We start from the raw sequence: 18051 nt of genomic DNA, 5'->3' as shown, positions 1-18051 counted from the left end.
CGGTTCTCAAACTGTTTGGGCTCCAGAGCCCTTTACATGCGTAACAATGTATGCGGAGCCCCAGCGGTCCACTGACTATGTGTTGTGCCTATCGATGATTCCAGTTTGTCAAGCTCGCGGAGCCCTGGGGCACCGTTTGAGAAACACTGCTCTGGAAGATGGTGCTTGGCCCCACCGGGAGGGCAGGGACTGGACGACCTCTCGAGGCCCTGCCAGTTCTAGGGTGCGGGGAGTCTAAGGTGATGGAACCTCGATGTCCGTGTGGACCCGCCTGTCTGTGCAGCTTGGGAGGAAGGCGGCACGCGGCGAACGGCGGCGAGTCAGAGAGCCCAGCCGGGGTCCCTGTGCTTTCTGCCTCCCTGTGGGCCATCTCGCCCCTGCGGGCACAGGGATCGCGGCCACAGCCCGCCAGCGGAGCCAGCCTCCCCATCCTTCTGCATCCCTCTCGCCCTGCAGACAGCTCTGCCCTCTCCGCCGCGCCCTGGTCTGGGCTGCAGCGGGAACTGGCACACGCCATGCACGGCAACGCCGGGGGTCCCTCCCCCACCACACGCAGGCCCCGATTCGCCCCCCGGCTCTGCCCGTGGGACCCCCCCGACTGCCCGGCAGGTGCAGGGGCAGGCCGGCCGGACAGGCGCCCCCAAGTGGAGGGCCAGGAACGTTCGTACCTTCCTGCTGCTGCTGCTGTCCTCCGTGAGGTTAAACACCGGCAGGGTGCCCGTCACCACCAGGCCCAGGCCCTGCACAGGGGAAGGGATGGCAGCCAGTCAAGCAACCCCCGGACGCTGCTCTGGTCTGACCCGTTGCATGGCTGGACACCGGGGTCACAGAATGGGGCTGGGGAGCTGCAGGACCAAGCTTGGCGTTCCTTAGGCTGGCGGCAAGGAGCCAGGGGAGGGAAGGGCCAGGTGGGGGCCGCGGGGGGAGCCAGATGGGCGCCAGGGGAGGGAAGGGTCAGGCAGGTGCCAGGGGAGGGGAAGGGAGGGCCCGGGGGAGGGGAAGACCAGGCAGGTGCCTGGGCGGAGGGGAGGGGAGGGCCAGGCGGGCGCCGGAGGGGAGGGGAGGGCAAGGGAGAGCTGGGGGGAGGGGAGGGCCAGGCGGGTGCCGGGGGGAGGGGAGGGCCAGGTGGGCGCTGGAGGGGAGGGGAGGGCCAGGAGGGCGCTGGAGGGGAGGGGAGTGCCAGGCAGGGGCAGGGGGAGGGGAGGGCCAGGCGGGCGCCAGAGGGAGGGGAGGGCCAGGAGGGCGCTGGAGGGGAGGGGAGGGCCAGGCGGGCGCTGGAGGGGAGGGGAGTGCCAGGAGGGCGCTGGAGGGGAGGGGAGGGCCAGGCGGGCGCCAGAGGGAGGGGAGGGCCAGGAGGGCGCTGGAGGGGAGGGGAGGGCCAGGCGGGCGCCAGAGGGAGGGGAGGGCCAGGCAGGGGCAGGGGGAGGGGAGGGCCAGGTGGGCGCTGGAGGGGAGGGGAGTGCCAGGCAGGGGCAGGGGGAGGGGAGGGCCAGGCGGGCGCTGGAGGGGAGGGGAGTGCCAGGCAGGGGCAGGGGGAGGGGAGGGCCAGGCGGGCGCTGGAGGGGAGGGGAGTGCCAGGCAGGGGCAGGGGGAGGGGAGGGCCAGGCGGGCGCCACGCAAGGGGCTTGCTTCTGCCGTCCGTACCAGAGCATCCTGGTAGACGTTGGTCCATTGAACTTGTTTTGCTTTGTTCCCTGCCAGGACCATGGGTCTGCCCAGCACGTCCAGGTACTCCTGGGGACACACGAGGAGAGGGGCCGGTGTGAGACAGAGACGCCCCGCCCGAGAGGGGCACCTGCAGCCCCCAGCGGGCGCCATCCCGGGGTGCCCCGCGGCCCAGCCCTGGTTAGCTTGGCCGAGAGTGCTCAGCCCCCCAGCACTCGCACTGTCCCAGGCCGGGCGCGCACGCTGGGCACGTGACAGAGCCCGGGGCGTGCGGATCCTGCCACCTCTGCGCCCCCGCAGCCCTGCTGCTCAGGCAACCAGCAGCCACGTGGCCCCCCGACCCTCTAGACTGGCGCGTGCAGCGTGGAGCACGTTGGGAGGAACCCCCAGACTGCGACTGGAGGCAGCCCTGGAATCCAGCCCTGCAGCGTGCCTCAGTTTCCCCTCTGTAAAACAAGCCCCACCCCCCCGGTGCTAGTAACTCGTCTCTGGCTCCCGCCTGTCACCGTGGAGAGCCCGGCCGGCCGGCACCACGCTCCCTCTGGGCGGATTAAAGCAGCAGGTGTACTAACGAACCACTTAAGGCGGGAAGGGAAAAGCAGGTGCAGCGGGCAGGCCATTCCGTTTCAATAAGGCAGCTCCTCTGCTCCCCTTTCCCAGCCTGGACTCAGGCCACCCCGAAATGGGCCGGGGGCCCCGGCTGGGCACCCCCAGACATCTGCCCGCATTGTGGACTGGCCGCGGGAGAGACAAGGCAGGGACGGCGGGGCGGTGCCCAACGCCCTCTCCTGGCGCCGGGGGCCGAGTGTGCTGCGGGGCCACAGGCGCTGCGCTGCCCCTCGAAGGAGCCAGGATTTCCCCGGGTGTGGGGACAGAGCAGCGCTGGCAGCAGCCCCTTGGCACAGCTGGGCACAGGGGGCTACCCTGCAAACCGGCTAGGGGACCAGGCACCCTGCATGGCCGTCCACAGCTGCCCGGCTTCCAGGGCAGGGGCTCACCCCGGCACGGCACAGGGGCCTCCCCTGCCTGCGTGCTAACCAATCGGGAGCAGGATTGAGCCCTGGTGCGTCTGTGCCAGGTGCAGGCTCAGGCACGCCCCGGATCCCTCCTCCACCCCAGGCACAGAGGGGCAGCCCGGGGGCCGTGCTAAGAGCACTGCCGGGACATGAGTTGGGCAGGGAACACGAGGGTGCCACCCTGTGCTGGCTGCCCCGCTGCTTGGGGGGGGCAAGAGAGGAGGAGACGTGTCCCCCGGGAAGTCTGCTCGGCTCAGAGCCAAGTCCGGGCCCTGGATCGGCCCCTCAGGCCGTGGCACGCTGGCAGCCAGGCGCAGGGGCGCCTTCTAGCCCTGTGCCGCAGCCGTTCTAGCCAGGGGGTGGCCGTAATGCCGGCCGGCAGCAGGGGAGATTCCAGGGGAGGTCGAGCGCAGGGCGGCCAGCCCCTGCCCAGGGCGACAGAGCCGGCTCGCTGGCGGACAACCCAGGGACCAGCTGGCTGGCTTCTCCTGCTCGGTGCCGGGTGTCTCTAGCGCCTGGGCCGGATGCAGGCCCCGGAGGCTGGCACCACGCGGGACCAGGGGACCGGCCCAGCAGTGCACCGGGGTGCCCGGGTGCGGGGGGCTCCTTACCTGCGTGTTGATTCGGATGGCCCCGATGGAGGGGATCTCGAAGTAGTACCCTGGGCAGACACAAAGCCGGGAGCTGTGGAAACACGCCCACTGCACGCGCCTGGGACCCCCTTTTGCCCTGGCCCCACCGGCCTCCCCCCGCACAGCCTGAGGGCCGCGGAGCGTTGACTCCAAAGCGTGAGCCCAGCCGCTGGATCCCGGAGCCGGATCCCAGGCCTTGAAGGTGAGCCTGGCGGGGAGGGGGACCAGCAGTGGAGGGGGGAGCAGGGTCCCCAGACACCGCAGGCAGGAAAACAGAGCGGGCTGCGGAGAAACCCGACGGGCCAGAAGGTTGAACCCTAGGGTGTGTCTAGACTACATGCCTCCTTCGAGGGAGGCATGTAGATTAGCCAGATCGGAAGAGGGAAATGAAGCCGCGATTAAAATAATCGCGGCTTCATTTAAATTTAAATGGCTGCCCCGATCTGCCGATCAGCTGTTTGTCGGCAGATCGGGGGAGTCTGGACGCGATGCCCCGACAAAGAAGCCTTTCTTCATCGACACAGGTAAGCCTCGTGAAACCAGGTTTACCTGTGCCGATGAAGAAAGGCTTCTTTGTCGGGGCATCGCGTCCAGACTCCCCCGATCTGCCGACAAACAGCTGATCGGCAGATCGGGGCAGCCATTTAAATTTAAATGAAGCCGCGATTATTTTAATCGCGGCTTCATTTCCCTCTTCCGATCTGGCTAATCTACATGCCTCCGTCGAAGGAGGCATGTAGTCTAGACACACCCCTAGAGGGCAGGAGCAAAGGGGCTGGAGGAGGCCAGGGCACAGCTGGGCTGGGAGTGTGGGCAGAGCCCAGGGCTGGGGGGTAGGAGGGAAGGGCTGGAAGAGCAGGGGAGGGACAGGTCCAGAAGGAGCGGAAGGATCGGGCCCATGTGGAGGAACCCAAGGGGTCGCTCTGGGAGCAGTCCGCCCCGCCCCATAGCCCCGGGGACTCGAGGGAGAGTGTAAAGTGCCCCTCCCCCATAGGTGTCAATCAGCTTCCAAAACGGACGCCATTTCCAGTGCCCTGCCCACAGCGCTCGGAGCCCGGCTGGGGGGGGGGGCTGCCTCCCTTCCTCCTTGCCCCGCTGCCCCCCACTCCGAGTGTGCCCCTTACCTTTGTTGGCACAAGCCATCCACTGCAGGGGGGTCACGTCGTAGTTGTGCTGCCCCACCGAGAAGGTGAACACTCGGACCTGGAGGAGGGGGGCGGCTTAGTAATGGGGGCACAGAGACAGGGATCTGCTCCCTGCACCACACCCCGAGACGGGCCATGTCTCCCGCAGGCTGAGGGCCCTCACGGAGCCAGCGGAGCCTCCATCCCTTGGACGACTGACACAGCCACGGACGACGGACACAGGAACAGGCAGCCAGAGAGGTGACTGAGCTGGGACGAGCACCCAGATCTCCTGCATCTCAGCTTTGTGCCCCCTCCACTAGGCAATACTGCCGCCGGCGCCCGTCCGCCATTCCACGCCTGGGTCTCCCACCGCCCTCGTTGGTTCCCTGCGTGCGCCCTGCATTCAGGGCCAGCCTGCGAAAGGCACTTAGGCGCCGTCCGGCTCCGCACTGCTCTGCCTAACTGATTTAGGAGCCTAAGTCCCCTTGGCTTTCAGTCAGTCAGGCATTGCTTTGCTCAGCGCTGCTACATCTCTGGCCTTACTTGCCTTGTGGGAGGGATGAAGGCAGTAAAGCCTGCTCTGTCAGCGGCTCAGCACGGGGCCCGTGACTCCTAAGATCTAGGACTTGGTTAGAAAGCTAGTCCCCGCTTAGGCCTGGTTTAACCAGTCACGGCTGCACCTATTCAATATTCCATACCGCTGGGGGGTCTATTCAGCCCTCTGCGTTCTACCACGCAGCCCGCAGCCCCATCTTAGAGAGAAGTGGGCACGACCGGTCCCAGCGTCAGCGATGCTTCTTCGGTCGCCCATTCTGGCAAACAGAGGTTAGGGACATCACCCCTGCCCATCCTGCCTAAAAGACTCTCTGAACGGATCCAGCTCTTTTTTGACCCTGTTATAGTCTTGGCCTTCACAGCATCCTCCAGCAGGGAGTTCCACAGGTCAACGCAGCACTGTTTGAAGGAATACTTCACTTGTTTGTTTTAAACCTGCCGTTTATTAATGTCACTTGGTGACTTCCAGTTCTTGTGTTATGAGGAGTAAATAACACTTCCTTATCTACGTTCTCCACACCCGTCATGATTTTACAGCCCTCCATCATATTCCTCCTTGGCTGTCTCTTTTCCAAGCTGAAAAGTCCCAGTCTCATTAATCTCTCCTCAGACGGACGCCATTCCAAGCCCCTGATCAGTTTTGTTGTCCCTTTCTGGAGCTTTTCCAATGCCAAACATGACTATGGAGATGGGGCGACCACACCACGCCGTGGAGGCAATATACCGTTATGGGGCTGGAATAGCCAGGAGCACCCACCCGAGCCAGTGCCCCTCCCCCTCCCCCTCCCCACAGCCCCCCCCCTGCTGGGCAAGGCTGGGAAGTGAAATCGTGAAGGCCCTTCCAAGGCACAAGGCTCCTAGCCCATTCCTCGCAGCTACTCCAGCTAGGAAAGCCACGGGGAAAAGCCCCAGGAACAAACTCGCAGCTCACAGCCGTCTGGTCGTCCGAGGGTAGGATGCCAACGCTCATACAGCCCGTGCTCATGGCAGCGCTGGAGCCGGGCCCGTGTCGGGGCTGGAGCGCTCACCGTTTTGTTGGGCCAGTTGTACTTCTCAAACACATCCTGGACCCGGTCCTCCCCGCCGTCGGTGAACATCATGATCATCTTATTGCAGTTGGCGCGCGTGATGTTGGACTGCAAGCAAGAGTGAGAACCGGAGTGAGGGCAGTGCCTGGAGGGGACGGAGAAGGGCTAAACCAATGCATGGGCTCCTGCTATTGTACATGGCAACCAACTGGCTGGCCAGTGTGCCCTGCTGCTGGATGGGATCAGAACTACTCCACTGTATGTCATATGCACTATACTGCTGACACTAGGGGAGATTCTCCTTTAGCTCAGATGGCCTGTGTTTGGCACACGGAGGCTGTGAGTTTTATCTCCATGATTGCTATGACAGGGCTCCCGCTGTTCTCCTGGCCCAGGGCTCTCCGCTGAGATTCAGATCACATTGACCCCTTTTTGATCTCACCCCGTTCCTCTTCTCTGGATAACCGTGACCTACCCCTCCCGTACGCACCCTCACGGTGCGTCCGCCAAGCTCTTGTCCCTTCTGTCTTATCTGGAGCACCTGGGGCTGCAGGAGGAGAGGGCATACTTGTGTACAGTAGTGTTCATGCGTCTACAGCAGCGCGTGTGCGCACATGTGGGTGTGCAGGAGTGTGCGCTCGTGTGAGCCCGGCAACATTTGTGAGATTAATCTGCATCTCTGCAGGACCCAGCCATGGCCGTGACAAATCTGTTTTCCCTGCCTGACTCTCCCGGGTGAAGGTGGCGGAGGTGAGCTGGAGGTGGGGGCTGTCTGGAGAGAAATGATGTTGTGGCTATTCCCGCTCAGCAATGAATAGGGCTATCCATCTTTATCTGGCCCACCGCCTTGGCCTGTCTGAGCCCAGCCCGCCCCCGCTGGCCCCGCAAACTTTCTAAGGAAGCGCCAGAGGCAGCAGCAGATCCTGTGAAAACTGAAATCCCAAGTTCTGGAGGCTCCCCATCGATCCAGTCTGGGCTGCAGCAACTACAGGCCAAGCGCTGCCTCTGATGCCGAGCGACGGCCCGGGGCGGGGTGGGGCCAGCTGTGTAGGGAACGCGGGGCAATTCACGGCACACCCCAGGGGGACACTGGGGCGTGGTGAAGAGCACTGCCTGGGAGGTGCTCCCTGCTCCAGCCTCTCCCAGCAGGGGGCGCTGTGGGGAGGGGCAGGAGCGCTGGCAGTAGGGGGTGCTCCCAGCTATGCCAGCACTCGTCTCCCCCAGCAGGGGGCACTGCAGGGAAGGACTCAAGTGGCAGGGCAAGGCTCCGCCCACAGGGCAAGGCTCCACCCACCGGCTCTGGCAAAGGGGAACCAGCAGCTTTGTACGCCGACATGTAGCTGCAGTGCGGAGGCGGGCGGGCGGGCGGGGTTTCCCTGCAGCATGCAGCTAGGCACATGCCAACCCACTGGGGCGGGGACACTGGGCAGACCTGGCTTTAGCTGGGAAGCTCTCTGGGGCAGGGCCTGCCTTTCTGTTCTGCGTTTGTACAGCACCTAGCACACCGGAGGCTCCCACAGGCTGGGATCGTGTGAACAGTAAATGCTAATCGCAGGGACCTGGCCCACGAGGCTGTGATCCCCGGTGAGGAGGGGCAAGTTCTCCCAGGGACAGGAGGGGGCAGCCTCCTGCAAACAGCTGGTCGGACACAGGGCTTGCATCCCCAGGCTCCTGAGCCGCCGAGGCATCCAAGCCCCCTGGTTGGAGGCCCCCAGTCGGAGCCTGGACCTGCCTGGGATTTTGTCCCGTGGAAACCCCTCCCGTGTGAGTCCCAGTGCCCCCGTCCCGCAAGGCCCTGGGCCTGCGCCCCAGGCTTACGTTCTGCAGCTGGTCAAAGGCGTACTCAAAGCCGGCTTTGTAGTCGGTCGTCCCCTTGGCCACCATCTCCTGCACGTCCTCCTTGAAGACCTTCTTGTTGCGGATGTTGGCCTGCACCAGGTGCTTGAAGCAGGACACGGGCTTTGCCTTCTCGTTAAACTGGAAAGCGAGCGAAATGGGGCCGAGCGTCAGCACGTGGGAGGGGGCACTGCAAGGGCGGCGGCACTGGGTAACCGGCAGGGGCGAGGAGGCAAAGCCTCGCCCATCCCATGTTGTCCTGTGTCACGGCTGTGAATGCAGACTGGTGGGAACTTGGGGGCCTTCCCAGGTCTGCGGACGCTGTGGAGAAGGCCCGCCCGCCCAGAGGTTCTCAAACTGTGACCGTGCAGGGCCACAGAGAGATCCCTCTACAGTGCGCGCTGGGGCAGCCGCCCACGAAGGAACGGCGGGCTGTCTGCCGAAGCTGTGGGGCGGCGCGGGCGTGGCCCCACCAGTTGTGGGCCTGGACGCTGGAGAAGAGGCCCTGTAAGGTGAGGGGGCAAGAGGAGGTCAGTGAGAAGAGGACGGGGCAAAGCTTGCAGGATGCAGTGGCCAGCGATCGAGGTAACTTGTCCCAGCGCCAGTGGAGAAACATCCCTTCTTCCCAGCCCCAGCTTAGGGGCTGCCGTGTTGGGGGGGAGAGGGAGAGACAGCGCTCCCCAAACGCAGCTAAAACGTAAGGGCATCTATCCCGCCACGTTTTCGTTTACATGGCGCGTGTTTGCAACACGATTTGCAGCAGGTGGCTACGGGCACAAACACCATGTGGAAAGCTCATTAAGTGGCCCGCCGAGACCCTCAGCAATTGTCAAGAGGTCTTTGGGCACGTTTGCACCTTGCCTGGTTGCTGAGACTGACAACCAAGGGTGTGGTGCTACTCAGCCCGTGGGGACAGGGGAGTGTCTAACCCCGAACCCGAGGGGAGTGTGTTCACAAGTTCCGTGCGCGCCTGCCCGGAGAGCGACACTGAAGTCACAAGGTGGCCGTGCGCTCGCAGTGATTCTGCGGCACCTGGACCGAGGACAAAGTAAAACCTGTGGCCAAGCTGTGCAACCGCTGGCCAGCCCACACGTTCAAACCCAGGCCCCTGACGTTAGACTCCTCAGTGGAGAATCAGGCTGGGCACAGCATTTCTGAATGATTTCAGTCCTGGCTGCCGTGACCTGGTACTTCTGAAAACAAGGTCCCTTGAATGTAGGAGCCTAGCTAAGGATTTAGGAGCCTGCATTTGAAAATTCTGGCCAGTCTCAGGACAAGCCAACCCAGCCAGCCATGCTGCTGTGTCTCCACCACAAAATTCCCACCGTCACGCTAATGGACGCGCTCACCCCACTTCTGTTTGGATGAACGGGATGGAAAAGGAATAGTAACAATAAATCAACTACGAGAATCACCCTCTAGAAACCAGCGATTTCCAAAGAGTCTGCAATCGCAGCTTCCTTATGCTGCATTCAGCCCCGACACCCTCATTTCATGGGATGCCAGCAGCAACATTATAGAGCTGAACATGTAGGCTTAGTAAAGATGATGATTAGAAATGCTCCCATTTTAAAGCAAGCAGCCTGGTGCCAAACAGCTTCCTTAAACAGGCACACGGCCCTGGCCACACCGGGAGAACCAGGAAGTGAAACTGACTAGAAACCACAGGGCGAAAAGCACACTGCAAACATGCCATGAAGCGGACTCCATCCTGCCTTCCATTCTGCTTCTGATCCCAGATGCAGCCTTGCGAGGAACAGCGCACCGGGAAGAATCGTTGGCCCATCCTCGCATAGGATGTACACCAGAGACTTTTAAGCTAGCAGTTTATACCATCTCTGCTAAGAGCCTGCATCGAGAACTGGGTGATTCAATGCATGTAACATGTTCTCCTTAACAACCTCACTCTCAGGCTTTTCTTTCTTTTAATAATAAACCCTTAGACGTTAGATGCTAAAGGATCCGCTCAGCGTGAACTTGTGGGTAAGATCCAGCGTGTAAATTGACTGGGGATTTGTGGCTGGTTCTTTGGGACTGGGAGAACCTGTTCGGGGAAGGTGAGATTGGGTTCTATAACCTGTGTGTTAGGCCCGGGGCTGACTGTGGCACAGGGAGAGCTGAGGTGTCTGAGGGGTTTTGCTCATGAGGCTTCCTGCCGGCCGGATGGCAGCTGAAGCGCTGGGTGTGGCTGGTGTGTGGCCTGTCGGGAAGGTCTCCAGTCGGGGGCTGTAAGGAGCCCTGGTTTTGAGCAATTCGCCCTGCGCGGACGCCCTTGGCGGTGCCCAGGCCCACTAACGTGACATGAGTACCGCCCGGATGGGACTCTGAGGCGCTTTCAGGTCCAGTCTGCCACAGGCAGGGGCTCCAGCGACTGGGCCTGCCTTCGGTTCCCTTGCTCAGCCACACGCTCCCTGTACGGCGTCAGGCAAGTCTCTCCGTGCAGGGCCCCCCTGGCGGATCCCCGCAGGTTCCAACCAGCAGCTGCGCCGCAGAGATCGGCAACCGCAGATTCTGTGCCCGGCCTCCGGGGGAGCCTGTTCTCTCTCCGCAACAGGAAGGCACGGAACTAGATGTTTTTGGAGGCATCTGCCTGCCTGAAAGAGGTGGGGGCTCTGGAGTGACCCCTCTGCCTTAAGCAGATCAAATGACCACACTACTCCAGACTGGTGGAGGTCCCAGCAGGTGGGAGGGGTGAGCGAGTTCACGAGCGCCTGGCTCCAGCTGGCAGCCACTCGGATCCTATGAACTAGATCCCACTCTGGCCTCGGGATGCCAGAGCTCTTCCTGGCGGCAGGCCAGTCTGATCCCAGAGGAACCCCCTGCAGAGCCACACATCTCCCGCATGAGCCAGGCGGCTGCAGCTGTACACGGCCCGCAGCCAGCCCCACATCAGCCCCCCTCTGCCCCGCACAGCAAGCCCCCTGCAAGGAACATCTCCTGGACAGCGCCGGCACAGGGGGACGGCTCGGGCAGGGTGGAACTGGTGTCTCGCAGGCGGGTTTCGGTGGGCGCAGTCAATCACAGGCAGGGAGTGCATGGGAGAGGGCAGGGAAGAAATGGGAAAAGGGGATGCGGGAGCGGTGCGAGGGGAAGGGCAGCGCCTCCGAGGGGCCAGCCCCCCATTAGAGAGCGACAGACAGAACGCACTCGCCCCTCCCAGACACTGCTGGCTAGCGGATCCTTAGCCCCGCCCTGCGCGCGGCGCCCGTGTCACCGAGAGGCGGAGCGCCCCTCCCCAGAGCGCAGGTCTGCAGAGAGCGGCTACCCAGCGATGGCAACGCGGGCACGGGAAAGGTCACAGGATCCTCACTGCCGCTCCGTTCCCCTCGTGCCAAACCATGGCAGCTCCTGTGCAGCGTGAGGGGTGGAGGGCTGCCCCGGGGGGGTGGTAAGCGGGCAGGGGTGGTGCCCGAGCCGGGATGAGGCGAGCTGGGAAGCTGGCAGGGAGCGGTCCCCTTTGCAGCCCGCATGGGGCAGCGGGTGCCATTCGCCGCCCAGGAGTGTGCCCGGTGCGGACAGCAGCATGGGGGCCAGTCGCTGCGGGCCTGACTACACCTCCTATGGGCCCCGATCGACCCCCGGGGCCAGGCCATGCCATGTGCCTAGTGGCCACCCTTTCCAAACACCCGAGCAGCCGTGCCAGGAGTGCCGGGAGAAGCCCAGAGGGTAAGATGGATCTTGCAGGGTTAGCTGGACTGTCCCAGGCCCGTGCTTTAGACCACTCACACTCCCTGCCTCAGTTTCCCCATCAGTACAAGGGAGTGACAACAGACATGTCACTCGGGGCGCTTGCTCAGGGCTTTGGATGTGTGACACTGCCCTGTGCTGGCTCCAGGGCCCTGCCATGCTGGGACAGACCCTCTGCTGGCTCCTGGGAGAGGAAAAATGCAGGAGAAGGGGAGCTAAAGCCAGCCCAGCCCAGGATCAGCTCAGGTTCTCTCTGTGCCAGTCCTGGTCACCCATCCCCTGTGCAGGCAGCAGGGCCACAGCACTTTGCAGGGAGCCCGTCGGACTCTGGCTGGGGCAGACCCCGCTTGGCCTCTCCCTGAGACATTCAGCTCTCTCCTCCGTGCCACTGTCCACCGTCTCCTCGCTCCCTCTGTGCCACCGTCTCCCTGCTCCCTCTGTGCCACCGTCTCCTCACTCCCTCTGTGCCACCGTCTCCCTGCTCCCTCTGTGCCACCGTCTCCCTGCTCCCTCTGTGCCACCGTCTCCCCACTCCCGCCGTGCCACCGTCTCCCTGCTCCCTCTGTGCCACCGTCTCCTCGCTCCCTCTGTGCCACCGTCTCCTCGCTCCCTCTGTGCCACCGTCTCCCCACTCCCGCCATGCCACCGTCTCCTCGCTCCCTCTGTGCCACCGTCTCCTCGCTCCCTCTGTGCCACCGTCTCCCCACTCCCGCCATGCCACCGTCTCCCTGCTCCCTCTGTGCCACCGTCTCCCTGCTCCCTCTGTGCCACCGTCTCCCTGCTTCCTCTGTGCCACCGTCTCCCTGCTCCCTCTGTGCCACCGTCTCCCCACTCCCGCCATGCCACCGTCTCCCTGCTCCCTCTGTGCCACCGTCTCCCTGCTTCCTCTGTGCCACCGTCTCCTCGCTCCCTCTGTGCCACCGTCTCCCTGCTTCCTCTGTGCCACTGTCTCCTCGCTCCCTCTGTGCCACCGTCTCCCTGCTCCCTCTGTGCCAGCGTCTCCCCGCTCCCTCTGTGCCATCCACTGCCTCCCTGCTCCCTCCGTGCCACTGTTCACTGCCTCCCAACTCGCTGCATCCCCAACCTCAGCGGCGGGAGGTCAGAGGGACCATGCACGGCATAGGCCAAAGAACTCGGCCCAGCAATTCCAGCCCAGACCTTCGGGCGGACCATGTCCCTTTCAGAAAGCTCAACCTGCCTGGACTGCCTGGGAGCTGCCTGGCTTTGCTCTGTGGCCAAAGGAAACGCAGACGAGACACACCAGAGGGTGTCACGTTACTGGATTTTGAGGAGAGCAGCCATATCACTGCTGAACCCATGGGGGGTGTTTGCCCCAAAAGTGGTATAAAGGGGGCCATGTGAGGTGTCAAATAGAAGCTTACTGTCTGCTGATTCTGTATATGCTATTCATGTGATTGTACAATGTCTCTGTGTGGAGTTACAAGCATGGACTTTGTATGAGTGCTGACTGTTTCTCTGTATGTGGTTGAGCATTGGGCAGAGCCCAGCCTATGGACATGCTAATTAGCGAGGCCCTGCGGAACAATAGCACTCAATAGGCCAAGGACACACCTCGAGAATAGGGACTGACACCTAAGGGCTACCAGCAGGGGACACAGGGATAGGCCACGGGCCAGGTGACCTGCTGCAGCAAAGAAGAGACCAGGAAGGAGGGATAAAGAGGCCATGTGGCCGACTCCATCTGGCACTCAGCTCAGCACTTCATCCCAGAGGCAGCCGTGCAGGGATTGAAGAGCCGGAAAGAACTGTGGACCCATCCTGACATAGGATGTGCACCAAGGACTTAAGCCAGCAGCTGTAACATCTCTGCTAGAGCCTGCATCGAGAACTGGGAAATTCAATGCATGTAATGTACGATACTTTAACACCCTCGCTCTCAGGCTTTTCTTTCTCTTAGTAATAAACCTTTAGATGTTAGATGCTAAAGGATTGGCCCAGCGTGATTTGTGGGTAAGGTCCAGAGGGAAAATTGACCAGGGATCTGTGGCTGGTTTCTTGGAACCGGACAGAACTTGTTTGGGGTAGGTGGGATTGGGTGCTAAGACCCCCCACCTGTGTATAGGCCCGGGGCCATCTGGGGTGCGAATATTGCTGGGGTGTCGGAGGGGTTTTGCTCGTGAGGCTTCAGGCAGGCAGCTGAGCGCTCGGTGGGACTGGTATGTGGCCTCTTTGGGAAGGTCTCCAGTCTGGGGATGTACGGAGCCCCGAATTTGAGCAATTCACCCTGAGCCGATGCCCTCAGTAGTGCCCAGAGCCAGCATGTCACAGAGGGAGGCACACGGTGAAACCCGGCATCTGGGTGCACTGCGCCCACCTAAGCCCAGCCGGCAGAGCCCAGCCCCTTGGACCATGGACATCCGGGTCCCCCTGCCCCGTGGCCTCCCCGGAGCAGCCCTCACCGAGGCCACGTTGACATAGTCGTCGTCCGAAAGGGTGTCCAACATCTCGCAGACCGACGTCTTCATCAGCTTGAGGGTCAGGCCGCTCACACTGCCGCTCCTGGGGGGACGAGAGGCGGGCTTGGGAGGTGGCTCCGGGCGATCCACCGCTCGGGGGGGGAGGGGATACAGGGACAGGGGGGTGAATGGCAGGAGCAATGACCCCCCTGCAATCCCCCGGAGCCTCTCCCTGGGAGCACAGTCACTTGCTCACTCTGGCTCCACCCACTGCAGCCGGGTGAAGGCTGGGGGAGACTGTCCCAAGACGGCCAGGGAAGGGGGTCTGCCCATTCCGCCTGCCCAGCACTCACACGTCCACGATGATCACCATGTCCTTCGGCGAGGAGGCCCCTTGGATGTACCTGCAAGGAGCAAAGGCAGAGCGTGAAGCAGGCTGCGGCCCACCGGGGGAGGGGGATGGGAGTGGGGGGCAGGGCCATGTGCGCGCACGTCCATTGTCCTGGGCGGGGTAAAACTGCTCAAGAGTCTGGGATTCGCGTGCTCTGATAACGAGCACGGACGCCCCCCGAACCCGCCGGGCTGCGAGCAGCGACTATGGATACGCGCGTGATTTGGTCAATGCCTTCCAGCGGCCCTCAGACCAGGAACCCTAGAACCGGAAGGGCCCTCGAGAGGCATCGAGTCCAGTCCCCTGCCCTCGTGGCAGGACCCAGCGCCGTCTAGATCAGCCCTGACGGGTGTCTGTCCAACCTGCTCTCAAATATCTCCAGGGATGGAGATTCCACAACCTCCCTCCAGTGTTTCCCCACCCTGACAGGCAGGAAGTTTTTCCAAAGGTCCAATCTAAACTCCCTTGCTGCAGTTTCAGCCCATTGCTTCTTGTTCTATCCTCAGGGGCCAAGGGGAACAATTTCTCTCACTCTTCAAGACACCCTTTCAGATACTTGAAAGCTGCTCTCATGTCCCCCCTCAGTCTTCTCCTTTCCAAACTAACCAAGCCCAATTCTTTGTCTTCCCTCCTAGCTCCTGTTCTCTAGACCTTTCATCCTTCTTGTTGCTCTTCTCTGGACCCTCTCCAGTTTCTCCACATCTTGCCTGAACTGTGGTGCCCAGAACTGGACACAATCCTCCAGCTGAGGCCTACTCAGTGCAGAGAGGGGTGGAAGAGTCACTCCACAGCAGGAAGCGGCCTGCAGGATCATACCGCAGGAGGCTTGGTGTGCCTGGACTCAGGCTGTCCCCGTGGTCTGTGGAGCGGCCATCCCTGTCCCAGTGAGGATGGGAGGGAGAAACGTGGAGCTGTCAGGACCACAGGGAGAGCCACGCACGGACACAAGGATCTTCAGAGATCCTCGTCCCCATGCTGACCCCAGACACTGCGATTTGTTAGCCCCGGGCATGTGGGCAAGGACGCCCGCCAGGCCCCTGGGAAAGAATTCACTAGAGCAGCGCCCCGTCTCCAGCCACTGGGGACTTGTGCTACCGGCTGTCGCGGACTGGCCACACACCAGCGTAGGCAGCCCTGCCAGACCACCCCCTCCACGCACGTAGCAACTCATCTCGACGCCAGCTAGGGTTTTAACCCCCACTGCTCCCCTGGGGAGGCTGGCCCAGCGCGCCCCTCCTCTGGGGGTTAGAAACCTGCTCCCAAGTCCAAGCCGAAACTCACTGACGGCCAGTTTACAGCCATTCCTTCTGCGCTCCTCAGTGGCGAGCTGAACTAGCTCCTCTCCCTCCCTGGCAGTTATCCCTCGGATGCACATAGAGCAATAGGCTCTCCCTCTGCACAGTGCTGTGGGGGTCTCCCCAGGGCCGCGTGTGACGGTGCTAACCCTGCCCTGCCTCCGCTGGAAATACCTCCTCAGCCACCCCACGGCCGCATTAGCCTTCTGTCATGGGCGCATCACATCGGCAGCCCATAGCCCTCCTGCGATCAAACGCGCCCAGCTCACGCGCCTCCATTGTCACGTCCCACCGCACCACCCCAGCTTAGAGAGAAAGTTCTCGCTGTTTGCCCCGTGCAGGACCTTGCACTTTGCAGGATTAATCCTGGCCCCGTTTCAACGATGCCAGTTTACAGGGTCATCCCGATCGTCTGGCCTGGGTGTCAGGTCCTCCTCAGGACAGGCAACACCTCCCCCTTGGGTTCATCCGCCTGCGATAGGAGCACACGCCCGCCTTCTGCACCAAGCTCAGGGATACACCCGTGAAACAAGGTTAGTCCCGATGCCCGAGGGCTCACCTTTCAGTCTGACCTTCCCTGCAGCCAGGGCCCTCGCCACCTTCCAGCTCTCATCATGTTCCCCATCCTCTCCAATTATCTCCAGGGAAGATAATGGAGCAAGTAATTAAGGAAATCATCTGTAAACACTTGGAAGGTGGCAAGGTGATAGGGAACAGCCAGCGTGGATTTGTACAGAACAAATCATGTCAAACCAATCTGATAGCTTTCTTTGATAGGATAACGAGTCTTGTGGATAAGGGAGAAGCGGTGGATGTGGTATACCTAGACTTGAGTAAGGCATGTGATACGGTCGCGTATGATATTCTTATCAATAAACTAGACAAATACAACTTAGATGGGGCTACTATAAGGTGGATGCATAACTGGCTGGATAACTGTACTCAGAGAGTAGTTATTAATGGTTCACAATCCTGCTGGAAAGGTATAACAAGTGGAGTTCCGCAGGGGTCTGTTTTGGGACTGGCTCTGTTCAATATCTTCATCAACGATTTAGATATTGGCACAGAAAGTACGTTTATTAAGTTTGCAGATGATACCAAGCTGGGAGGGGTTGCGACTGCTCTGGAGGATAGGGTCATAATTCAAAATGATCTGGACAAATTGGAGAAATGGTCTGAGGTAAACAGGATGAAGTTTAATAAAGACAAATGCAAAGTGCTCCACTTAGGAAGGAACAATCAGTGCCACACATACAGAATGGGAAGTGACTGTCTGGGAAGGAGTACGGCAGAAAGGGATCTAGGGGTCAGAGCAGACCACAAGCTGAATCTGAGTCAGCAGTGTGATGCTGTGGCAAAAAAAGCAAACCTGATTCTGGGATGAATTAACAGGTGTGTTGTGAGCAAGAAACAAGAAGTCATTCTTCTGCTCTACTCTGTGCTAGTTAGGCCTCAGTTGGAGTATTGTGTCCAGTTCTGGGCACCACATTTCAAGAAAGCTGTGGAGAAATTGGAGAGGGTCCAGAGAAGAGCGACAAGAATGATGAAGGGTCTAGAGAACATGACCTATGAAGGAGGCTGAAAGAATTGGGTTTGTTTAGTTTAGAAAAGAGAAGATTGAGGGGGGACATGATAGCGGTTTTCAGGTATCTAAAAGGGTGTCATAAGGAGGAAGGAGAAAACTTGTTCATCTTGGCCTCTGAGGATAGGACAAGAAGCAATGGGCTTAAACTGCAGCAAGGGAGGTTTAGGTTGGATATTAGGAAAAAGTTCCTACCTGTCAGGGTGGTTAAACACCGGAATAAATTGCCCAGGGAGGTTGTGGAATCTCCATCTGTGGAGATATTTAAGAGCAGGTTAAATAAATGTCTATCAGGGGTGGTCTAGACAGTATTGGGACCTGCCATGAGGGCAGGGGACTGGACTCGATGACTCTCGAGGTCCCTTCCAGGCCTAGTGTTCTAGGATTCTATGATTCAATCTAGCTACTGATTTCACCTGTGGAACTGTAGCACCCCCTCCCTGACAGCCAGAGAGCTTAGATCTATGGCATTTCCTTTGGCTAAAACTCAGGTCTCTTCTCAAAGGCAGTTTTTCTTCACTCAGCGCACAGTCAACCTGTGGAACTCCTCGCCAGAGGATGTGGTGAAGGCCAGGACTTTAACAGGGTTCAGAAAAGAGCTAGAAAGATTCATGGAGAATAGGTCCATCAGTGGCTGTTAGCCAGGCTGGGTGGGGATAGTGTCCCTAGCCTGTTTGTCTGGAGATGGGTGACAGGGGAGGGATCACGTGAGGATTCCCTGTTCTGTTCTCTCCCTCTGGGGCACCTGGTATTGGCCACTCTGGGCAGACAGGACCCTGGGCTGGATGGGCCGTTGGTCTGACCCAGTCTGGCCGTTCTT

General features: G+C 60.9%; 1 protein-coding gene across 2 annotated transcripts in view; it reads right to left on the bottom strand.

Moving 5' to 3' along the window:
• The window catches only part of CACNA2D2 (calcium voltage-gated channel auxiliary subunit alpha2delta 2), a 425783-nt gene that overhangs the window by 52402 nt on the left and 355330 nt on the right, over positions 1-18051 (bottom strand). For both annotated transcript variants that reach the window (XM_075939506.1, XM_075939507.1), the window contains exons 9-16: positions 14317-14367; positions 13967-14066; positions 7842-8000; positions 6024-6131; positions 4438-4516; positions 3293-3342; positions 1645-1734; positions 669-740 (exon numbers count right to left, since the gene is read on the bottom strand). In XM_075939506.1, the coding sequence (XP_075795621.1) occupies positions 669-740; positions 1645-1734; positions 3293-3342; positions 4438-4516; positions 6024-6131; positions 7842-8000; positions 13967-14066; positions 14317-14367 (709 nt within the window). The remainder of the gene's footprint in view (positions 1-668; positions 741-1644; positions 1735-3292; positions 3343-4437; positions 4517-6023; positions 6132-7841; positions 8001-13966; positions 14067-14316; positions 14368-18051) is intronic.

This window comes from Pelodiscus sinensis, chromosome 11 (genome assembly GCF_049634645.1).
Source record: "Pelodiscus sinensis isolate JC-2024 chromosome 11, ASM4963464v1, whole genome shotgun sequence".
Lineage (NCBI taxonomy): Eukaryota > Metazoa > Chordata > Testudines > Trionychidae > Pelodiscus > Pelodiscus sinensis.
The sequence above is the reverse complement of the archived record's forward strand: the minus strand, read 5'-3'. Positions and strand labels throughout refer to the sequence as shown.